The sequence below is a fragment of the Neolamprologus brichardi genome, chromosome 3, assembly GCF_056152115.1.
Source record: "Neolamprologus brichardi isolate AB-2024 chromosome 3, ASM5615211v1, whole genome shotgun sequence".
Lineage (NCBI taxonomy): Eukaryota > Metazoa > Chordata > Actinopteri > Cichliformes > Cichlidae > Neolamprologus > Neolamprologus brichardi.
In genome coordinates this window covers 39,790,796-39,813,586 of record NC_142106.1, presented here as the reverse complement: position 1 = coordinate 39,813,586, position 22,791 = coordinate 39,790,796, and the positions used below count along the sequence as shown (strand labels likewise).

Sequence of the window (22,791 nt, the reverse complement as noted above, 5' to 3'; positions counted from 1 at the left end):
CTGGTAGGATGAGATATATTATTTTCAGGGAGTTCGTAGTAGTAGGAACTTTATTTTTAATAAATATTAATAACAGCACTTTTTAAAAACAATTTTAACCATGATTAATTGTATTATAGCACTGTTTCACCATATTATTAGGCAATCCATTGTTTTCACATATGTGAATCACTTTTATTTAACATAAAAAGTATAAAAAGGTACATAAGATTTAATGTAAATTTAAATCTACAAACTTTATCTTAATTTATTGTCTCATACAAATACTGAAATGTTCTGTATTTTAGTCACAGAGCATTTCTCTTTTTTTTTCTTTACAAGACTCCCCAGCTGCTGGACTGTTATATGTGTTTGTTTGTTTGCTGATATTAAGGAGTCTGTTTTGTCTTTAAAATTTCTGTCCTGTTCTGATTCATTTACATATTGAAAAGGAGTTATACACTTATTTAATTTATTAAATAATTTATTAAATAAGTGTGTACTTCACAATTCCGTGTCATTTGTAAAAATGTTGTCTATGAGAATTCCACAATGTGATGTGATCCTGGTAGGTCTAGTAATTCTGGGGAGCAGGTTCATACAGTACATTGTGTTAATAAATGGATCTTTCATATTCCAAGTCCTGTGTATTGTGATCCATATAGTTAAATGTTTTCCGTTCTAGTTGATCATATTCTGCAACTGTCTGACTGATGCAACTGTTTATTCCTGTCATGGTCCTGGGTCGGTGACCCAGCGCTTTAAGTTTATTATTATCATTTTCTAGTTTATTATTATGATGATTATTATTGTTTGAGTTCTCTTCGGTCTGCCTCTGAGTCTGCGTCTGTATCTCTGTCTGTCTATGGTGTCACCCCGTCTGTTTGTGAATCTGTCTGTTCAGTTCAGCGTCTTGTCTGGTTCCCTGTGTCCGAGTTTCCTGTTTTATTCTGAAAGTTCATGTCTCATGTCAGTGTGTTCAATTTTACCTCTCCCCTGTCTCGTTAGCCTAATTTCTCCCAGCTGTGTCTCCCTCCTGTAGCCCATTTCCTGATTACTCCCTGTGTATTTTAACACTGTGTTTTCCTGTGCTCTCTGTCGCGACGTCTGTTTAACTCCATGTCAGTCTGCATTACTCTGTGTTACCCGGTAGTCATTCTGTGTCTCTCTGCCATCTTTCTTTGTGCAGTTTGCTCCTCCTCCCGTGAGTGTTTGGTTTAGTTTAGTTCTTTAGTTTTCCCTAGTGATGGGCAGATGAAGCTTCATGAAGCACTGAAGCTTTTCATCCAATTGGTTCACCCCAGTGCAAAGCTTCTTGAAGCTTCATTTGCTCTAGTAGGACATCTACTGGACGTAAAAATATTAGTTGGCATGAATTTGAAGAGTGTGGCCTTTTGCACACAGCCTGTAAATGTCAAAAACAAAAGGAGTGTGTAAAACATGTATATTGTAGTGATGGCAGCATACTGTGTATATTTATACTGGCAGTATGGAAAATGATTATTTGGAAATGCTTAAAATGGAAATGATCATTTACTGTGAGGTGAGGTGTGGTTGGGGTGTGGACAGTGGTTGTGCTTTTGTAACGTTGAGGTATGGACAGCTACAGACTGAAGCTTCAGTCCTGCCTGTTCACATTTTATTCTCTAAAAACTACATTTTCACTGCTTTTATGACCTTTTTAGTGGGGAGAACATAGCTAGGATTGAATGATTTAACTAATCTTTTAAATCCTTTGTCCTCCACAATGCTAAATGGCTGGGAGTCCTCAATCACCATGCTAACCAGGTCTTCATCTATTTGAGATTGTTCTCCTGAGGAAAGACAAAGACAAAGCACAAATATAAATATCACACACGTAACTTATTACAGTTGTATAATATTGCTATATCATTTAGTAACATTACAGCATGCTATATTATCATGGCATTTGATGGCTCACCTGGTCTTGCTCCACAATCGGTGTTCCCGTTATTCTCATGCAAAGCTCTGTAGTGCCTAAGCATGGATGAGGTGTTGTTGTTATATCCCAGCTCCCTGGCACATAGCAAACACTTCACCTTGTACAAAAGTAAAGACAGCTTAACATAAATTGTATTGCACCATCAGTATTATGAAAATACATCTTCTGTAGAAATTTACCTTGTTGGGAGGAATAAAATCAAAATGTTCCCACGCAGGGGAGGACATCCTCCTCTTCTTAGCTGGCTCCATTCTCTCCTGACTTTCTCTCCTCACTCTCATAAACCTCCAAACTGTCTCCAAACTCTCACTAACCGCAACTCTCCATCAAACACCTACATTTTTGAATGAAGTCTGAGGGGTTTATATCGCTGTCATATCTCGCGGCAAAGTTCGAACCACTTCATGAACCAGTCACGTGGTACAGCCGGGCAGCGAGGCTTCGGACGTCATCATTTTCAGCTCCTCCCATAAATGAAGCAAGCCTCGATACGCGCATCGCGGAAACGGCCCCTCCATTACTCGACACAAGCTTCGAAGCCTCGATACAGAACGTCACATCACTAGTTTTCCCAGTTTAGGTTTGTTTACTCCCCGCTCTGCTCTTCCTGTTTTTGTCACCTTATCACCTCTGTAAATAAACACTGAGTGTGCATCATGAGTGTGTGGTTGTTTGTTACGTTGTTTATAGTCCAGATCATTTTGCTCATTGATATTTTTCGAGAGCCACCATGTTTTTAATGGTCAGTACTTTAGCTTCCTCTGGTGATCTTTTTAGTTTAATGAATGTTTTGTAGAGTACTTTGAATTTTTCCCAGTTCCTTAAGGTATCACACTTTTTTGGCTATTTCAGGGTTGTGATTATTATATATTATAACATAATAATATTATATATTATGTTTATACTTTAAAGAAAAAAACACAGACACTTTACCTACTACATTTCATTTTGAAATTTCAAGTCTATTTGTGTCATGTAAACAGTATCACGAGGATGCTTTGGTAATATTGTAAATCCTGATTTTATTTTGTCTTGATTTATTTTTTAAGATATTCTACTTTTCTCTGTTTTGGTTGAATTAGTGAGTAGAAGCTGACTGCCCCAATTAGTCTTCCTAACCTAATCCCAAATTCAGATTAAGGGGAGTCTGATTAAATTGCCAAACTCAGAGACTCGGGCAAGAAGGTTGCAGTTTCTCCCTCACCATGAGAGAATTGCAACGACTGCTGATACACTAACAGTAGTCCCTAACAGCATTGTGTAAGGTCAGACACCATGTCATGCTGATCTCCTCAGAACAGCAAGAGACAAAAAAGAAAATGAAGAAAGAGCTCTGCATGGTAGCCATTACAATCCAAGCTACAGCCAACCTAATACAGGGGCACACCTGTGCATCCTCCATTACAGTTCCTTCTGCAGTCCTGATGCATTTTACATCGTTCAACATGAAACACTGAGACTGATTTTTTTTTTCTTTTACAGCCATACCTAGTGATTGTTGGTTTTTTCATAAACCACATCTAAACCACATCTATCTCAATTTGAAAGCTGATACCGTAATTTTCTTTGATAATATATCTGTTTTTTTATCGAAAGTTATTTTTTGTATGTTTTTATTAAACCGAGAGACCTGATAGCTCCCCCACCCCAAAAACATTCAAGAGTAGCAATCTCTCCAAAAACGTCACAGCAAGTACAGACTTCATTGCACTGCTGAAACCGGATTGCAGAATTGGATTGATAAAAATATAATCTATTTAAAAGACTTATTTGACTCTGAAGGCCAGCTACTTAGTTACAATGACTTTATTACAGAAAAAACATTCCCTATCAAATTTAAAGATTTTAGCTCTGTAATAAAGTCCGTTCCCAGCGGACTGACTGAGTTGATGAAAAGCTACAAAAAACAGAACACACCACATGCATCCGTTAACACTCTTTATATAAATGGTATTGATTTCTTAAGCAAGAAATGCACCAATAAACATATTAGAGAATGTTTGTATAATGCAAAGAAAATAACTCCAAGAGGGAAGTTTTTTTGGAACTCTATTTTTGATAATATCAACTGGGATAAAACGTGGCTTGTTCCTTTTAGATTTTGTATTACAAACAAAGTTAGAGAATTACATTTGAAAATATTACATAACATATATCCATCCAACACGTACATTTCAAGATTCTGTGACATTGATAGAAAATGTACCTTTTGTAAAACTGAACTTGAAAGTGTTACTCATTTGTTTTATGGCTGTTCATATAGTGCTACATTTTGGAGAGAGCTTGAAAATTATATACTGTGCAAGACAACATACGAAATCAAAATTGAAGGGAAGAACATTATCACTTATTTTGAAACTAAAGAAAAATAAATATGTGCCATTGTCAATCTTTATATCTTATTAGGGAAATTCCATATACATAAATGTAAATTTCAAAACTCAACCCCATCATTTAATTTGTCTTTGATTGAAATTGAATATTACTTAAACTCTCTTAAATTAACTTCCGATAAAAAAGGTTTGTCATTGATTGAAATTCATTCAGAAATGTTTAATGAATGAGCTGTCACAACTTTCAAGTACAAAGTTGTTATGAAGTCTGTCACATTCCCCCCCCCCCCCTTTTTTTTCTTTCCTTTATTTATTTATCCTTCTTATTTCATTGTACTGTATATTGTTATTCTTATTTGCCTTGTATGTGTACTGTACAAACTGAACTGGAATGACTGACTGTTCGCTTTATAATTTCAATAAAGTTTGAAAAATTTTTTTTTTAAAAACTGCTGAACCCGGAAGACCAAGCTTCAAGAACCAGGAAGATATCGCTCAGATGCCGCGTTGGAATTGCTCATCTTTGGCACGGTAAGTTATTTCTCTTACACTTTTCTTCTAACGGTATTGCAAAATAATCCTTATGTTCGCGTAAAAACAGCACACATTGTAGACCTACTGTTTTAACTCAACGACAAAGGATTTAAAGTTTACTTAAGACTAGGATAATTCTTCAAAGCGTACGTGTTGCTCCGACGTTTTACCGCCTTCAGTGTTCTCAGCCTAGTTAAGATTCCTATTCAGTCATATTGAGCCGGATGTTTTGGCAAGTGTGCATATGCCTAGTGTATAATCATACAAATATTTGTCTTTACATTTAAAAAAGAACATTCAACAGGAAATGTGAAGGAAGAATAACGTCTGAATCCCAACTAGTGATGTGTCGGTCACGAACGAAACGGCTCTTAGAGCCAACTCTTTGAAGTGAATGACGCGAACCGACTCCTTATTGGGATCCGTTTTTTTTCCTTCTCTCTCTCACACTTTTTTCCGCTTCACTCCGCACGTGAGCCTTGTGCTTTGCCCTGGGCAGAGGGGGGAGGGGCAGTAGTTACACTTGCAGTAGCACAGGAAAAGAGCAGGAGAGAGAGAGAGAAAGAGAGCCAGGGACAACATCGTCACATTAGAAAGGTATAGTAATCATCCACAACTATTTTTTAGTTGCAGATGATAAAGGATTCAGAAAGTTTATTCATGCAGGTCCATATGACAGAGAATATGCATCTTCTTTTTGTTTTCATATTTTAATTTATATTTAATTGTGTTGTGGTTTGCAGTGTTTTGTGTTGCTTCACTTTACATTTGTTTAAAAGGAAAAAGCTGAAAATTTAAATAGTTAAAAGTTGAAATGTAAATAGTTGTTTTTTGTATTATATGATTTATTTATTACATTTTATGTGGAGTGAATAAATAAAAGTATATTTACGGTGGCCCCTAGAGACAAAGTACGTACAAACTCCGACGCACATACAAAACACAACAGAAGTGCTCCAGGATGCTAGGCACAGTGTTGAGCTTTTGTTAACTAGTGGCTACACAAGCCAGGAAGTACCAACGACCAGATTTGGTGTGTGGTAGTAACAGGTAAATGAACTTTTTTAAAAATTATTTGAATATATATGAGTGCTTGTGTATAAATACACAAACAATACTCATATACTTTCAGTTGTGTAATTTAAGTGATCTAGGTAGCTCTGTTTTAGAAGGTCAGTTAACGCTAGAAATGTGTTTTGGAGTTTGTACGTGCTTTGTCTCTAGGGCCCACCGTATATATTTATATAAATAAAACCACGTTTTTTTTTTCCATTAATAATTTCTTTTGTGCATAATTGTATATTGTTAATAATAAATTAATTAAAGCAACAAAACAACCTGAAGAGCCGGTTGAGAGCCGGCTCTTTTTAGTGAGCCAAGCCGAAAGAGACGGTTCTCTAAAAAGAGCCGGAAATCCCATCACTAATCCCAACAGTAAATTTCTCTAGTATCATTCTGTATTGAGAGATCCTTACTTAAACAGCAGACACCCAGCACTGACACCAAAAGTAAAGTTTCTTACAATCCTGCAACAGTTTTCTTAAAATTTGTCATGTAGCCTATAGATAACTGAAAGAGAACTTAGTGACTGCACCACCCATACATACTTAAGGCATGTGTAAAGAGTGCGGCATTTGATAGTTTAGATGCAGCTTGTTTTAAATGCAACTGTTTTGCACTGTAACAAGATGTTGTGCAAAGCCCTTCTCTCCAGGTACTGTATGTCATAATACAAAAACCCATAGTCACAAACAAATGGAGAGAAGAAAAGGTCCTGTTATACATATACGCTTTAAAACACAGTTAAATGCTTTCAAATTATTATTTTTGCATGCACAAATCCTCCATTTGTAGTCTAAATAGAATCTTAGGCTTCTGTAGACATTTATAAACAACTATTAAAAAATCTAAATAAACATCCAATCCATTTTTAAGGATTTTAGGTTTTAGGTTTTTTAGGTAAAGCTGGTTTTATATTACTTGGTTAATGACAGTGCTTTCTCGTTCGCAGGTAATGTGAAGCAAAACCATGAATATCACCTCTCAGCTACATCTGGCAGTATCCCCAATAACAGAGACACATCCTATAATCCAGTGCATAAATAACAATGACCTCAGAAAGCTCAAGAAATTACTGAAGGACAATAATGTTAATGAACTTTACCCTTGTAGCAAATGTTGTGATTATATAACCCCACTGATCTCCGCTGTTGTAAATCACAACACAGATATCTGTTCTTACCTTGTGCATCAGGGTGCAGACCCAAATATACCTTCTGAACTCCAGTGGTTCCCTTTGCATTATGTCTCGTATTCCAAAGCACCACTTTATTTTGTGGCTCTGTTGCTCGAGGCAAAAGCTAATCCAGATGGGAGTGCTTCATGGCAACTAGAGATACCCACACCACTGCAAGTTGCAGCCTTTGAAGACAGGGAGGATATCATGAAAAGGCTTATCTCTGCTGGTGCTTTGGTGACACTGCCACCCCTAAATAATCCTCAGGGGATTATTAAGAGTAAAAAAATATCTCAGATGATTAATCACCTTGCATCAAATGGAGATAGAGTGTGTTCCCAAATCAGACATTTTTTGGATATGGAAATTGCTATTTGTGATAAAACACCTGATGAAGTTTTTAAAATTTTCAACAGTCACATGTTGTTAGAGGATCCTAGGTTTCATCTGACCATGATTGAAATCCTTTTTACTATTACTAGGAAAGATAAATACTGCCAGGCTTGCATTAAATGGCTAAAGGAAACTGGAAATGTGAATACTTACATAGAAGGTGCAGCCAGCCGCTTTCCAAACATCCCTAAGATGTTTGTAGGGTCGGCAGTTGAAAGTTTGAGTGCAGTTTTCTGCACAATGGATGACATAACAAATGAGCATGCAGTAGCTATAATTCCACAACTACTGAAACTGCTTTGCTTAAAAGTGAGACCTGGCATCTGTGAATCAGTGCTACAAACACTGTATGTTATAACACAGAAAACAAAAGGCACAAAGGACTGGCACGTCAACTTTTTAGAGAGCTTATGCAGAACAGTTGCCCCATTTGTAAATGAGCAACACTCCACTAAGATCAGGATCTACACGTACGGTATATTCGCAAACCTTCTGTCAGTTGAACAGAAAGCAAATATTTTAAAATCAGTGGAGATAACCTCGGTACCTGAGGACATACTGACATCTGTAGAAATGGAAATGAATGACAAGCTGAAAGAGGTGCTGAGAAGTCTGAAAGAATATATGAACAAAGCAAACTCAGAATGTGAGGGAAACACAGCCTCAACATCAGGCAGGAAGAAGAAAAAGAAGAAGAAAAAGCAAGAAAACCCAAATGATGAAGTTTCAACAGCAGCAACTGATCCAATAACCAAAGTTTCTGTTGTAGAATCAACTTCAAATCTAAAGTCTTTTGACTACAAGACCAATGAAAAATCAGAAAAACGAAACTGGCTTTCAATCAGCAAGAGGTGGAAGGACAAACTGGAGACGCTTGTTGACTCAGATGACAGTAAAATATCCAGAATCAGAAGCATTATTTATGTGAATGATGAAGAATTCAGAATTGCGAATGGAAGCGATGGTACTGAAGTCTTCTTGGGGCTGAGAGAGGACGGCACAGAAGTTGCCATTAAGAGAATGTCTAAGAGCAAATACCAGGTCCTAAAGAAAGAAGAAGGAATCCTACGTCTCCCTGAACTCGATCATCCTTATATCGTACGATATGTTGATTTTCAGGAGGACGAGAACTTTGGATATCTTTGTCTGCAACTTTGTGAATACACTTTGGAAGAATACATCAGGAATATCTGTAACAACGATAAGAAAGATAAGGTTTTAAGGAAACTCGTCGAAGAATTTCTAGAAAGCCTAAAGGTGCTTCACTCTCCAAATTCAAAAATTCTTCATCGAGATCTCAAACCCCAGAACGTTCTGATTGGTAAGATGTGTTTGAAATTCAAGAAAACAAACATTTTAATTCATATTTACCAGATATGATTTTATTTCACATGATTCTTCTTGCAGATGTTACTGGGAGGGCAAGATTAGCTGATTTTGGCATAAGCAGACGCTTACCCAAAGACCAAACAACTTTACGTACACACAGTGCAGGAACCAAATGCTGGATGGCCCGAGAGACTTTAGCAGAAGAATCTGTGATATCATACAAGTCAAGCACAGACATCCAGGTAAAGTCTGAACACAAACTTGAGTAACTGAAAGATGGCTTGGTAAAAATATCTAAACTGATAACATGTATTATTACTAAGGTGGCAGGCATGCTGATCTATTATATCCTCTCTGGAGGCCACCATCCATTTGGTGACATATCCTGTAAATGTGAGTCTAACATTTATGATGGGAAGTACAGTTTGGATCACGTTCAAGATGTGGTGGCAAAGGATCTCATTGAGGGGATGATCAACAAAGAGCCAAAGGACAGACCCAAAGTAGAAGAATGCTTAAAACATCCCTTCTTCTGGACTTCTGAAAAGTAAGGAAGTCATGCAGATTGATGACTGATAAATCATTTTTCCTGATTACTGGAACAAGATGTATGATTCCTGGTTTCACTGTAAAATGGCGATAGAGATGTCAATGTTGGAAAAACCTGAGCCACACTTGATCATTCGGGACGAACCTAGTTAAGCATGCATGCTAACATTTTCTGCTAATGCTAAATCCTTTTCCTACACTTTTGTTATTATATTTATAAATGTTCATTAATTCTTCTTTTGTTTATGTTTCATATGTACTTTTTTCATATATAAAGCATCATTTGAAATTTCCAGGAAAACTGAATACCTGATAAAGATTGGCAACAGAGACGATGTCGCAAACTATAGAAAGGCTGACCCGGAGCTGATTGATTCTCTTGAAAAATGTGCTGTGGACAAATCCTTTAAACAGTGGAAAAATAAGGTGACTGCAAGATCACAGATCAAATGTCTATGTTCCTAAAATCCACTTCATGACTAATGTGGTTGTTGCAGTTTCCACAAGAGCTGGTTCAGAAATTGGATGGCAGAAAGCCGTACCTTGAAATCACGTTGGCATTACTGCGCTTTATACGCAATCTCCATGTGCATTAGTAAGTTAATCTAAATGATTCTATCTCTCTATCTCTCTATCCATACAGTAATCAAACTTTCCTTGTTCACAGTGCCGAGGAAGCAGCCCAAAATGATGTTCTGGCATTGTTTCCTGATCTCTTTGGGAGTATTTACACATTTGCAAAGAACCGAGGCTGGAATTTAGAGACACCATTAAAGGAAATGTTTCAAAGAGAAGAAAGAGAGGATATTAGCACAGTTTTGATGATGCCATCTAAAAGCACGGAGGAGTCCCTGGGTGTCCCCGTTCAAGAGTCTCAACCCAGTGAAGTGAAAGTTGTCAGCAGCCATAAAAAATAAAATAACTGCTAGTAGTAGCAGAGTTGTCATGTCGGTGTGCCTCCTGCTGCTCTGTTATTTCCCAAAGGATCACCACAGAAGACACTGATCTGCTGTGGTGATCCACATGTTAGCACATAGTTGTCCTTCCTTACACAACACTCCATTTTACCAGCACTAACACTGCAGTATCTTCAAGCTAGGTCGGCCCCTTAATGGAGGCACGACCAAGACTCTTAGACTGAACCAGCTAAATGGATTTTAGACAGGATGCATAATTTATACTTGTGTGAAATAAGTGCCTGATGTTTTGAAAAAGTAACTATTGATTTTTAAAAGTATGAGAGAAATAGATTACAATTACAATTGTTTGAGTCTCTTTACTCTATTATTTTAATTTTTTTTATTTTTGTGAGAGTGTGTACTGTATTTATACACAATTGCGCTGCTTTTGTTTTTCTGTTTTTTGTGGTTGCTTATTGCTACACTTTATTTGTACTCAATTCTTTTTCTACAGTAGTACAACATTAGATTTTTATTCAGTTAATCTTCAGGTTTAATTCTGCATTATATGGGGGGGTATGAGGAACAGAAATAGAGACATTTTGTTGACGTCTTCAACAAATACAAAAGTTTAAAAAAAAATCTTTTTTTTCACAATTATAGTTTTAAATACTTCCCTTTCTGATTGTTAACAGAATAAATACGTTGGACATGCATTTTGCTTTGTGGAAATTACCTCGGGCCTATGAAAGATTCAAACTGTACAAACATGTATGTCACATAGAAATTGAGCAAATCGTTGTACTTAATATTAAGAGCCACAAGTGGATTTAGCAAATATTATGATTTTGAGATTTAAACCATGCAGGGTTTTTTTTCTAGTGAATGGTATTGTAAATTTACAAAACATATACATTACACATATTTAAGAAACATGATTTCTTATTTTGTTTCTCATCATGTTTTCTAAAGCAAAATACAAAGTAAACTGTAGATTGATTCTTTCTGTGTAAATAAATCTGTAAAACTGTAGGACGTGTCCCTTCATGGTTTTTTCTTGAATGTTAAATCTTTTCACCACAATACAAGTAAGAAGTGAGGCCTATTTTCTTTTGTTTTTGTTATTTTGCACTTTAAAGGTCTAAGAACTAAAATAATTAATACTAACATCTATCATGTAAGATTTCATACAGATTTAGTGTATTGGTCACATTTAAGGGGATTATTACTTTCTTTAATATTGTATTATAATACTGATCTCTTTTTTGTTTGTTTGTTTGTTTCTCATCTGTTGACAGAGTTTTTATTCAGATTCAGAAGACTTTATTTATCCCCGAGGGGCAATTCAGTTACCACCATTGAAATTATTTCTTTTTTTTTCACTTGTTTATTCACCTGAGGATTGTCTTTCCACTTCTTGACTTTAGGAACTGTTGAATATCAACTCCTTCATAGTTTTCTTAAATTAGAAATATTTCTCAGTCACCTTACAATCATGGGATCTCAGGCAACAGGCACAACCATTATGCAAGTACTACTTCTATTCTACAGAAAATATGGCTGGCATTGATGAAAGTGATAAAAAAAAAAAAAAGTGAAATATGATTTAATCTATTTGGATTTGTCTTTTTAAGTTAAATATTTCTGTTCTAATAGTTTTGTGGATACAAAATAATATGACAGGACTTGAAGGAAAGTAACACATTTACTCTCATTTGGGGCGACTGAGGATGGATCAGATGAGTTTGCCACCTGCCTTGTGTCCTCATACCTGGTGGTAATGGACAGCATGTTGCCTCATCAGCACTGGGGTCTTTGGTTTGATGGTTCCACAGTGCCTCCCTCTGGCCGTGATGAACTATCACACCCCTCTGCTCTTTCTATTACAGGGAATGTCTAGAAAGCACAAACCTTTAATAATCACAGCTGAGATCATAAACTGTAGTTATCCTTCCTTCCTTTCTTGTCCTTCCTTCCTTTCTCTTAAGCACTTAAGGGTTGCTGGAGATGGCTTGAAGACTATCCCAGCTTTCACAATGTAAAATTCAGGGTACACACTTGACAGTTCACCACTCATGATTGTAATTCCCAAAAGAATCAACAATTAACCTTTAAAAAAGCAAGTTGTTGGACTGTGAGAGGGAGCCGGAGCACCCTCAGAGAACACAACATGCAAACAGCAGCCAGCAGATTCACATGCACGACCTTCTTGCTGTGAGGCAACAGTACCAACCACTGCACCACCGTGCTGACCTTAGAGTGCAGTCGTATGGTGGAAAATGTTACTGTGTGTGCGCTAGATTATATTACATACAGAAAAAAGTACTGATCTATTATTTTAGTGGGCAAAAGAGTCAAGATTGGATCTAAAAGATGTAAATGGAGAAGCACAGTGCATTTCTACTCAGTCTGAACACTCGACACAGCCTCGTTCACCCAGCTGCACACACATGATTAGGGGAAACTCATCGTTCAGTATCTTCTTTTTTCATCAAAAGACTTTCTCTGTATCTCTGCTCTGTTTGTTTTTGGCTTGAAACACTAAATAAAAGTTTTACTACACATCTGTCTCTATTGTTTAATCAGCAGCTGTAATGCTAAACTGTCCAAAATTTAAAAGTCTACATTTAGTGGATTTAGAGATATTTATTTCACTATTTTTAGTTAATGATACTTTATAAACCTATTCTGCTGTTTAACAAAGACAGTATCATCATGTTTAAAGCACTTTTAAATCTGACAGCAGCACTCAGTTCTCCTGCACATGTGTGATCTTGGAGTGAACTGAAGGTTCAGATGCATCTCTCAGGTCCTGTGTGGAGACTTTGCTGGACTTTGTCTGTCTGTTAAAGATGTGATTTTCAGATGCTATTCAGCTGGTGTAGATAGTGGGGGTTTAGGTCTGAAACATCTTCTTTTGTCCTCCATTCATCCAGTTTCATGAGATAACTTTTTGGTACAAGGACTGGACTGAAAAAAGACTGAAAAGAGAAACTTTGAAAGAGTTTTAGAAGCCTGGAGGAAAAGCAGTGCTTGTTTAATCAAATGTAATAATACACATTGTTTAAATGTCCCAAAGTAAAGAGATCTCTCTGTGAACCTTTAATTCATCACCCTCTTGTGGCAGCAGCTGGCTACTGTTATTTGCACATGTGCATTGTGGTTTTTTATTCCGTTAGAATTTAATACAAAACCCTTTAATTAAATTAGTGAGTTGAAGTAATATATGAAATATTAGTGTTAGGTAAGTCCCAGAGTTCAGTTTATTGGACATTAGCTACATTTAATAAGAAGATATGAGATCCAAATATATGCTTATGTCAACACGTGTTCATTTGATAAAGTTTACTGAACAAATTTGAATCATCACAACAACCAAAATGTTAGCAACACATCACAAGTCATGTGGGGAGGGGGGGGGGGGGGGGGGGGTTGTCATGTGACAACCTCTTTGGCTTCCAGAATCGTGACATCACACCCATTTAGAATCTTACCACCACTTTGATCCTTTGATCCTTTGATCCTAAAACCCTTAAGTAGAGGTGAGAAGCAACAACTTTTAGTTTGTTGTTCGCAGCATTTATGTTCGCAGCATTGAAACGTTCGAGAGAGAAACCTTTCAAAACAATTGGATCCTTTTCAGAGCGACTTTTTACACTTTCCAACATGTCTCTGACAAAACACACAAGAAAAGAAAAAGTAAAGCCCAGCTCTTCTCTTCTGGCTCAAGAAGACAATATTCAAGTTCAGAAGATGTGCTTGGAAGAAATGCATGAGGAAAATCTCATGAACAAGCACAACAAGCAACAGCCGTCCAGGCAGAGAGTTTTTTAAAACAACAAAAGGAGATTATCTTCCTCAGAGAAGAAAATGAGAGAAAGACTGCTGAAGTAGATAAATTGTTCAGACAGCTTCTTGAAAAGGAAGATATTCAGAAGGAGAAAGAAATGGAACTCCTAGACGTGCGTGGAAGGAACTTTGAGCTCAAAGCAAAGCTTGATAAAGCAATAGAAAAACTCAAAGAAATCCTCCAGCAGAAGAAAAATGAGAAAGACAAGGACAAAAAGGATCGAGAGCTGCAATTAAAGCTTGATGAAGCTCTGCAAAAAAATACAGAAATCCTCCAAGAGAACAAACGACAGGAAATAGAACTCCAAAACTTGGGGATAAAATACAAAGCATTGCTTCAAGAGAGAAAGCAACAACTGATCAAACAGAAAGAAAGCAAGCTTGAAAGCGAACTGAAAACAAAGCTTGATGAAGCACTGCAAAGAAATGACCAGATTCTTCAAGAAAAAGAACAACTGGAAATAAACCAGAGAGACATGCGGTGCCAACTCCAAAGCATGGAGGAAAAATGCAGAGTCCTGGAAGTAAAACTTGATAAAACTGCAGTGCACAAGCAGAAATATCAAGAGCTGCTTCAAGAGAAAGAACAACAGGACATAAAGCAGAAAGATGACAAACGTTTACTCCTGGACTTTGAGAGAGAAAACCAAAAGCTGCAAGAACTTTACAAGAAAATGAACAACAAAGCAACTGAGATGGAAGGAGAGAAGGAGAAACTGCAAAAACAGTGCTCAGTGATGCAGAGTCAGCTCAATGACATGCTGACAAAAAACACCAAACTCATGGAACTTTCAAACACCTTGAAGTGCAAAAACACTGAGGTGCAGCTGCTAAAGCAGCAACTCAAGAAAACAAATGAAGACCTGCAGTGCAAACTTCAAGAAACCGAGAGGAAAAGTCAACAGTTAGAAGACACTCACAACAAATTACAAGAGCATTATACAGAGATGCAGGAGGCAAAGGTAATGCAGGAGGAAACATCTAAAGAGTTGAAAGAAAGGCTCAAAGACAAACAAGCCGAATTAGAAGAAGTGGAGAAAACATGCAGGAGACTTGAGAAGGAGAATACCGAAACAATCGATCAGCTGAGAACCCTGATCCTAGAGAAAAAGGTTCTCGTGGAAAAGCTCCTGGAAAAGAAGAAGAAACGCTTCCGCTTCTTCTGGAGGAAGGACACTCCTGCTTTTTCTTCTCTTTCTACTTTTTCCACTGCTGATGTCACCTCGTCTTCCTCCACCTCTGTTCCATCGTAATTTTGACCTCCCCTCTCCTGCCCTCTCCCTCTCTCCTGACACCTTGACACCTCTCCCTCCCCTAGCTCCCTTGAACTCTTAACACCTGTCCCATCTCCCTCCCCCCTCTCCCTCTCTTTTCACCCTCACCCCCCAACCAGTCCCGACAGTTGACTGCCCCCTCTAGAGCCTGGTTCTGTCATAGGTTTCTTCCTTCAAAGGGAGTTTTTCCTATCCACTGTCGCACCTAGTGCTTGCTCAGAGGGGATTGTTGGGGTTTTCTCTCCCCTATCCCTTTCCTCCTTTCTATCCCTTTCCATTACCTACACCCCCCCTTCTATTTCCCCAAAAATGTAATAATAAACACAATTGGCTGCATTTTGAATGTGTCTGATCAACGTCTTCATTCAAGAATGAATTGTCTTTGTCACAGAGTCATGTGTATTTGGTGTTTTCCTCGGGCTGGTGATCCTCACGATCGTTCAGCCCAGGAGTCCAGATTATTCGTGTTTTAATCACATTTAGTGTTAGATTTTAGATCACCACAATAGGATATCCACAATTTAGGATTCAGGCATTTTTTTTTTAGTTTGATATCGTAATCATTCTATGATTGAGTCGTTAACAGAACCAGCAGTTAGCAGCAATAACTTCAAATCAATGACATTTGCAAGCTTTCCTTTATACACAGCATTTCAGTCAGGTTGAGGTATGGACGTCCATGCTGTAGATTTGCTGCTGAGTTTGGGGTCATTATCCTGTTGCATGGCCTAATTTAGAAGAAGCTTTATCTGTTGGACAGACAGCCTCACATTTGACTCTAAAACTATTTGGCATACAGAGGAGTTTGTTGACTGCAAGGTGCTTTATTGCTTGTGTCTGCAGAAGAAGCTCAAATCCCCACACTTGAACCAGCATATTTGACAGTGGGGTTTTTTTTTTTCTTTCTCTCACCCTCTCGCACTTTTTTCCCGCTTCTCTCCGCATGCCAGCCCTGTGCTTTGCGCTGGGAAGAGGGGGGGAGGGGCGGTAGTTACACTGGCAGTAGCACAGGAACAGAGCGGAGCGAGCGAAAGAAAGAGAGCCAGGGACAACAACGTCACATTAGAAAGGTATAGTAATCATACACAACTATTTTCCGTTGCGGATGATAAAGCATTCAGAAAGTTTATTTATGCAGGTCCATATGACAGAGAATATGCATCTTCTTTTTGTTTTCATATGTTAATTTATATTTAATTGTGTTGTGGTTTGCAGTGTTTTGTGTTGTTACACTTTAAATATGTTTAAAAGGAAAAAGCTGAACTATAAACTTCAAAACACGCACGTACAAACCCTGAAGCACGTAAAAACTCCAAAACACGTAAAAACTTCATAGCACATGCAAACTCTGAAGCACGTATACAAACCCCGAAGCACGTACAAACTCAAAAACACGTACAAACTCTAAAACACGTAAAAACTCCAAAACACGTAAAAACTTCATAGCACGTACAAATTCCGAAGCACGTACAAACCCCGAAGCACGTACAAACTCTGAAACACGTACAAACTCTAAAACACGTAAAAACTCCAAAACACATACAAAACACAACAGAAGTGCTCCAGGATGCTAGTGCGCAGTGTTGAGCTTTTGTTACCTAGTGGCTACAAAAGCCAGCAAGTACCAAGACCGGATTTGGTGTGTGGTGGTAACAGGTAAATTAACTTTTTTTTTTTAATTATTTGAATATATACGAGTGCTTGTGTATAAATACACAAACCATACACATATGCTTTCAATTGTGTAATTTAAGTGATCTAGGTAGCTCTGTTTTGGAAGTTCAGTTAACGCTAGAAATGTGTTTTGGAGTTTGTATATGCTTTAGAGTTTTTATGTGCTTTGTCTCTAGGGGCCACCGCATATATTTATATATAAAAATATATAAATAAAACCACTTTTTTTAAATCAGTAATTCCTTTTGTGCATAATTTTATATTATTGTTAATAATAAATTAATTAAAGCAACAAAACAACCAGAAGAGCCGGTTTGGAGCCGAAAGAGCCGGTTCTCTAAAAAGAGCCGGAAATTCCATCACTCAATTACATACGGGACCAGCCAGTCACTTACCGACTAACACTGCAAAGCAGAATTGTTGAAGTTTTAATTTTAATTTAAATTCAGGTTAGACTTTTTGTGCGCAATGCAGATTTTCTGTGCGCAGAGACCGTGTAGACAGTGCACACGTGCGCAGCTTAGAGGGAACATTGCTTAGCATATGTGACAATACATGGCACAAAATGAGCAAGAGGTTTCTATTATAATCAGCCTCCGAATCAGAGGCGGAGGCAGACATTTCATACACCTGGGGCTTATTTGGAAAAATAAATATCACATCTGTAGGACACCTTAAATTAGTTTTTTAATTAAGCAGCAGCAAGGCAGAACAAAGTCAGGGCTGTATCAAGGCACGTGGACTAAACCCCAATTCAACCAGACCCAGAACTGATCCAGAACAGGACTACAACAGTTCAAAATCAGGACTACTACTTAGGACTTAACCAAAACAGAACCAGAATCAGAACTAGATGATACTAGCACTAAAATCATCGTAGACCTGCACTACACTTATTTTTTAATTCTACCAAAGTCCACTATTTAGATTGAGAAATGTTTATATAATTATTTAGCCTTGTTGTGCAAACAAGCCTGCATAACTTAATAAATATAGAATTTGAAAAATAACAAACCTAAAAAGAAACACTAGGTACAAGATACATGAGTACCTATGATACGGTGATACTTTTGGTAAACAACCATTTGACTAACATGTGTGTCTCACCTGCTCTTGTTCCATCTCAGTTCTGTCCTCATTCTGCTCTCCATCTCCCTCTTTGTGCTGACAATCATCAAATATAGAGTTGAAACCAGATATTTACATACTCTTCAGAAAACACAAACACTTTTTTTATTGTAACATCAAATCAGACTAAATGTTTATTTTTTTTAGATTGATAAATATAAAAACATATTTGTTAACTTTAAGAGTAAAGAGAGAAACTATCTGTATTTCCTAATTGTAAATGGCACCAAATTGTATTCAAAATTGAGCCACACTTATGGAGCTCCACAATTATTTTCCTGGTGTTTTGGTTGACATCTCTTGATTTTCCCATTTCAAAGAAACAGGCTCTGTGTTTTGCCTTATATGCATCCACACGTGTGCCACCAATTTATCCACATGGACTCTACTAACCTATCAGAAGCTTCTTCAGCTCAGAATGGAATCCTCTGGAGTTTTCTTATTAATTAACAATAAACTTAGTGTACATGTACTCCTAAATTTGATGAAAGTGATAAAAAAAAAATAGACAGCTCTGTCTCTCTTTATTCTGACATTTAACTAATTCAAAAGATATTTCAATATTTATTTATCTAAAACAAAACAAGTTTACTTTAAACTGATGTTGTACAGTAAAAAAAAAAATGTTCTTGTGTTTTCCATAACGTGTATGTAAATATATGGTTTCAACTGTAAATATACTGCTGTGTATTGAAATTCCTCTTGTTTTGCGTAGGAATATACTGAACAACATACAAAGCATAATATATAAAATAACATCTACCAGAGTTTTTTCTTTGAAAGAAGCCCCTTATGTCCATTTACCAAAGGTAAACATTTTCATAAAACCTTTTTATTGTTTTGTTTTTGTTACTCGTCATTGTAGCTTGCTGTTAATGTTGTGCTAACAGTAATGGTTAGCTATGTTAGATACCTTAGCCGTTGACGTTAACGCAGTTTAATATAGAACTGTTATCCTAACAAAACCACTGTTACAATTAAGTGAAGGTGCTCCTAATTAATTAGGCCTCTAAAATATGTGGTTCTATTGCGTGCTGCGTACATAAACTAATGTCAGCTAGACCGATATTAAAATGAATAATATTGTTAAAGTCACCAAAATGGTGCCTGAAGCCTGTTGTGTGAGCTCCGTCTGGTCTAGAAACTCAGAAATTCAGTAGCCTGTACTTTGAATTGTGGAGTAGCTGTATAAAATACAGCAATGCATAAGTGTTTTGAATAAACAGAAATGTGACACATGAGAAGGTGTGTCTTTGACTGTTACTGTATAACTTATTTTCAGAGTAGTTGACAAATTATGCTCCGGTCATTTGATGTTACCAAGATAGATGTCCTTTTGTAATATAGTTAAAAAAAAATTGTACATTTTATTTTTCAAACATCATACATTAGGCAAAGAAGAGGTCGTTATACTAACAAGACCAGATATTCCAAAGCATAAAATAATCAACATTTATCCGAAGAAGGCTTAAAAGTTAGAATAAACGGTGGTATAGTGGTTAGCGCCGTTTCCTCACAGCTAGAAATACTCTGTTCAATTCCCGAGGTTAGCCAGGTGCCTTTTTGTTTGGAGTTTGCATGTTCTCCCTGTTTCTGTGTGGGTTTCCATGCACAATCCAAAGACATACATATCTGAATGACGGCCCTGCCATGGACTGGCAGCCTGTCCAGGGTCTACCCCACCTAAAAAAACAGCTGGGATAGGCTCCAGCACCCCTCCGATAAAGCGAAATAAAAATAAATAAATAAATACGTTTTTGATGTCACGGAGTAAAACAATGTAATGTGTATTTTGTTTTGTTTTAGCAGATCATGGCTCAGCAGTGGACTGTTGGAGAAGTATCTCTTTGGCTTGGGGAAAATGAATTGGCAGATTATCAACAGGTCTTTGTAGGTGAGCATTTCTATGGATGTGCCATATCAGTGTCCACGATGCTCCACAAGAAAACCAACATATGAAAAACTGCTGAAACATCAACAGATATACCATAAAAGTGAATGTGGATTCTTCATTGTCTGTGGACTAGAAGACTGTCCCAGAAAGTTTTTGTCTGTGAAATCTTTGAAAAATCACATAAGGAAGAAACATAAATATCAGAAACATGGATTAGAGTCTGCCCCAGACTGTGACCCTGTCATCCAGGAAACTGTTGAATTTCCCCAATCATCTGAACGAGCTCTGAGTTTAACTTTACAGAGACTGTGAGAAAACAACTGGCATTGTTTTCCTTGAATCTTCAAGAGAAAAGTATTGTAAATAGAAAAGTTCAAACATTTGTTCTTAGTGAAGTAGAGTCACTTTCCAAGTATTTTATTGAAAACTATTGGGAGATATTTACTAAATGTTTGCAGACTCTTAATTTTGATATATCAAGTTTTCATTATATTGATGACAGTAGTTTGGTAGAACATTGCTTCACTGCATTCAGCAACACATATCAACTAGACAGATACTGTGTTGAGAAATTAAACCTGATTGAACCTGTTGAATGTATCCTGGGGATAGATCCTTTTACTGGGAAACAGGACACTTTTCAGTATATTCCACTTCTAAAAGTCTTAGAATTAATATGTAATGATCCTAACATTTTAAGACCATTTTAGGCCAGATCCCCGTGCTCCTGAAACCTTAACAGATTTTAATGATGGGAAAATTTACAAAGAAAGTGAATTTTTTAACACAGACAACCCACATTTGATAATTCAGTTGTACAGTGATGAATTTGAAGTTGCTAATCCATTAGGATCAAAGAAACTTCTACATAAAGTATCTGCATTTTATTTTACTTTGGGAAATATTCCACCAAAAGACAGATCTGTTTTAAGACATATTCATCTGTTGATACTTCTCAAACATAGATTGGTGAAAACATATGGATTTGAGAATATATTAGAACCATTAATTTGTGACCTACAGGTTTTGGAAGAACGTGGATTACGATTAAAATTTGAAGACAGTACTCCATCAAAGGTGGTCTGGCCACAATATCTGCAGACAACCTAAGCTCTCGCACACTTGCCGGTTTTAGCTGCTCATTCAGTAATGGTAGAATATGCAGGTTTTGTATGTGTCATTACGAGGACCTGTCTAAGATCATTAGTGAGGGAGATTGTGTTCTTAGGACAAAGACTGTTCATGCATACCATCTGCAATGTGTTGAGGATGACCCCCACTGTAGGTCAGTGTATGGTGTAACTGGCCCATGTGCCTTCAACAAGCTGTCATATTTTGATACAACAAATGCATTCCCACCTGATGTAATGCATGATTTTCTGAAGGGGGTCATTCCTCTTGTTTTGAAGTCTGTTTTAAAAGCTTTGCACAAAGACAAAACCGTTACTATCCGAGAGGTTAATGACAGCATAAGGAATTTTAGTTTTGGACAGAATGACTGCACCTCCAAACCTGTTCTAATACCTGAGAAGGTAGCACTGGATGGAAATATCTCTGGAACTGCTGTTGAGAAATGGACATTATTTAGGACTCTGCCTTTTCTCATAGGCTCCAGGATTGAAAAGGGTAACGAGTTTTGGCAGCTTTATCTTTTGGTTCGAGAAATAGGAGAGATTATTCTTGCTCCAACCATCAAAGATTTAAAATGGTTCTTTAAAGAACCACTCAGAAAAGGGTTCTTTAAGATGGGTCTTTAAAGAACCATTTGAAAGACCTTTTTAAAAATAGTTCTTCAAAGAACCATTATAAAATAGGTTCTTTGAAAAACCTTTTTTGGTTCTTTGGGGCACCATTAAAGGTTCTTCAATGAAACACTGAAAGAAATGGTTCTTCAAAGAACCATTGTTTGAAAGGTTCTTTGTGGCACCAAAAAAGGTTCTTCTATGGCATCAGTCTAAAGAACCGCTTTTGGTTCCAGTTGGCACCTTTATTTTGCATGATAAAATCACACTTCATGCACAGCTCTCTCTCTCTCTCTCTCTCTCTCTCTCTCTCTCTCTCTCTCTCTGTATTTCAAGAACAGTTTCCTGTCTAAAAATCTGTTTTCTGCATTATTCGCTTGCTTGTTACGCACAAGTCTACCGTTGTTTACAGCGCTGTCGGCCGCTGTTTTATTTTCCTTTTACATACTTCCGAAAAGAAAACCTAATTTCTGCCGTTCAATACTGAACAAATTGAAACTTTTTAAAATTTTGCAAAATGCAAAACGCTTAGCCGTGTCTCTAATAAAACCGCTGTAACTTCAGAGGTAATGTTTATAAGTTGATTAATGGTTTTCTTTTGTTTTTGATGTACTGTGGAATATTTTTATAAAATCCCAGGCCAGGAAAACCACCTTCATGTTTTACTGTGTTTTATCTTTAGCTGCTTTGACACAAAGGCATCTGTCAGCCTCCTTTTTATAGATACAAAAATATGTAAATGTACTGATCTGAATTATAATATTTCTGACTGTCAAAATTTCCCAGATTCAAATCGAATTGAATCAAATTGAATCGAATTTAATCGAATCATGGATTGAATCGATTCGGGACCTTGTGAATCGGAATTGAATCGATTCTAGAAATCAGTGACGATACCCAGCCCTAAGTGGCCTCCATCATCTATAGATGGAAGATGTTTGGAACCACCAGGACTCTTTCTAGAGTTGACTGCCCAGCCAATCTGAGTGATCAGGGGTAGAAGAGCCTTAGTCAT

At 37.1% G+C, this 22,791-nt stretch overlaps 1 protein-coding gene and 1 pseudogene across 1 annotated transcript; both read left to right on the top strand.

Annotated features, from left to right (window-relative positions):
- The first annotated feature begins 4,734 nt into the window (after nt 1-4,734).
- LOC148104298 (uncharacterized) lies at nt 4,735-11,235 on the top strand. The gene is made up of 7 exons (XM_087837614.1): nt 4,735-4,806; nt 6,821-8,759; nt 8,846-9,009; nt 9,091-9,314; nt 9,613-9,742; nt 9,814-9,911; nt 9,984-11,235. The coding sequence occupies exons 2-7, from the start codon at nt 6,839-6,841 to the stop codon at nt 10,231-10,233; spliced, it is 2,787 nt and encodes a 928-aa protein (XP_087693740.1). The 5' UTR covers nt 4,735-4,806; nt 6,821-6,838; the 3' UTR covers nt 10,234-11,235.
- Nucleotides 11,236-13,729: 2,494 nt separating this feature from the next.
- Nucleotides 13,730-15,534, top strand: LOC148104297 (uncharacterized; annotated as a pseudogene).
- The last annotated feature ends 7,257 nt before the right edge of the window (nt 15,535-22,791 follow it).

Coding starts and splice junctions, on each gene's coding strand:
- LOC148104298 (XM_087837614.1), top strand. CDS start 6,839: ATGAATATCACCTCTCAGCTACATCTGGCAGTATCCCCAATAACAGAG. Junction 9,743..9,813: donor TTAAACAGTGGAAAAATAAG/GTGACTGCAAGA, acceptor TGGTTGTTGCAG/TTTCCACAAGAGCTGGTTCA. Junction 9,912..9,983: donor CGCAATCTCCATGTGCATTA/GTAAGTTAATCT, acceptor CCTTGTTCACAG/TGCCGAGGAAGCAGCCCAAA.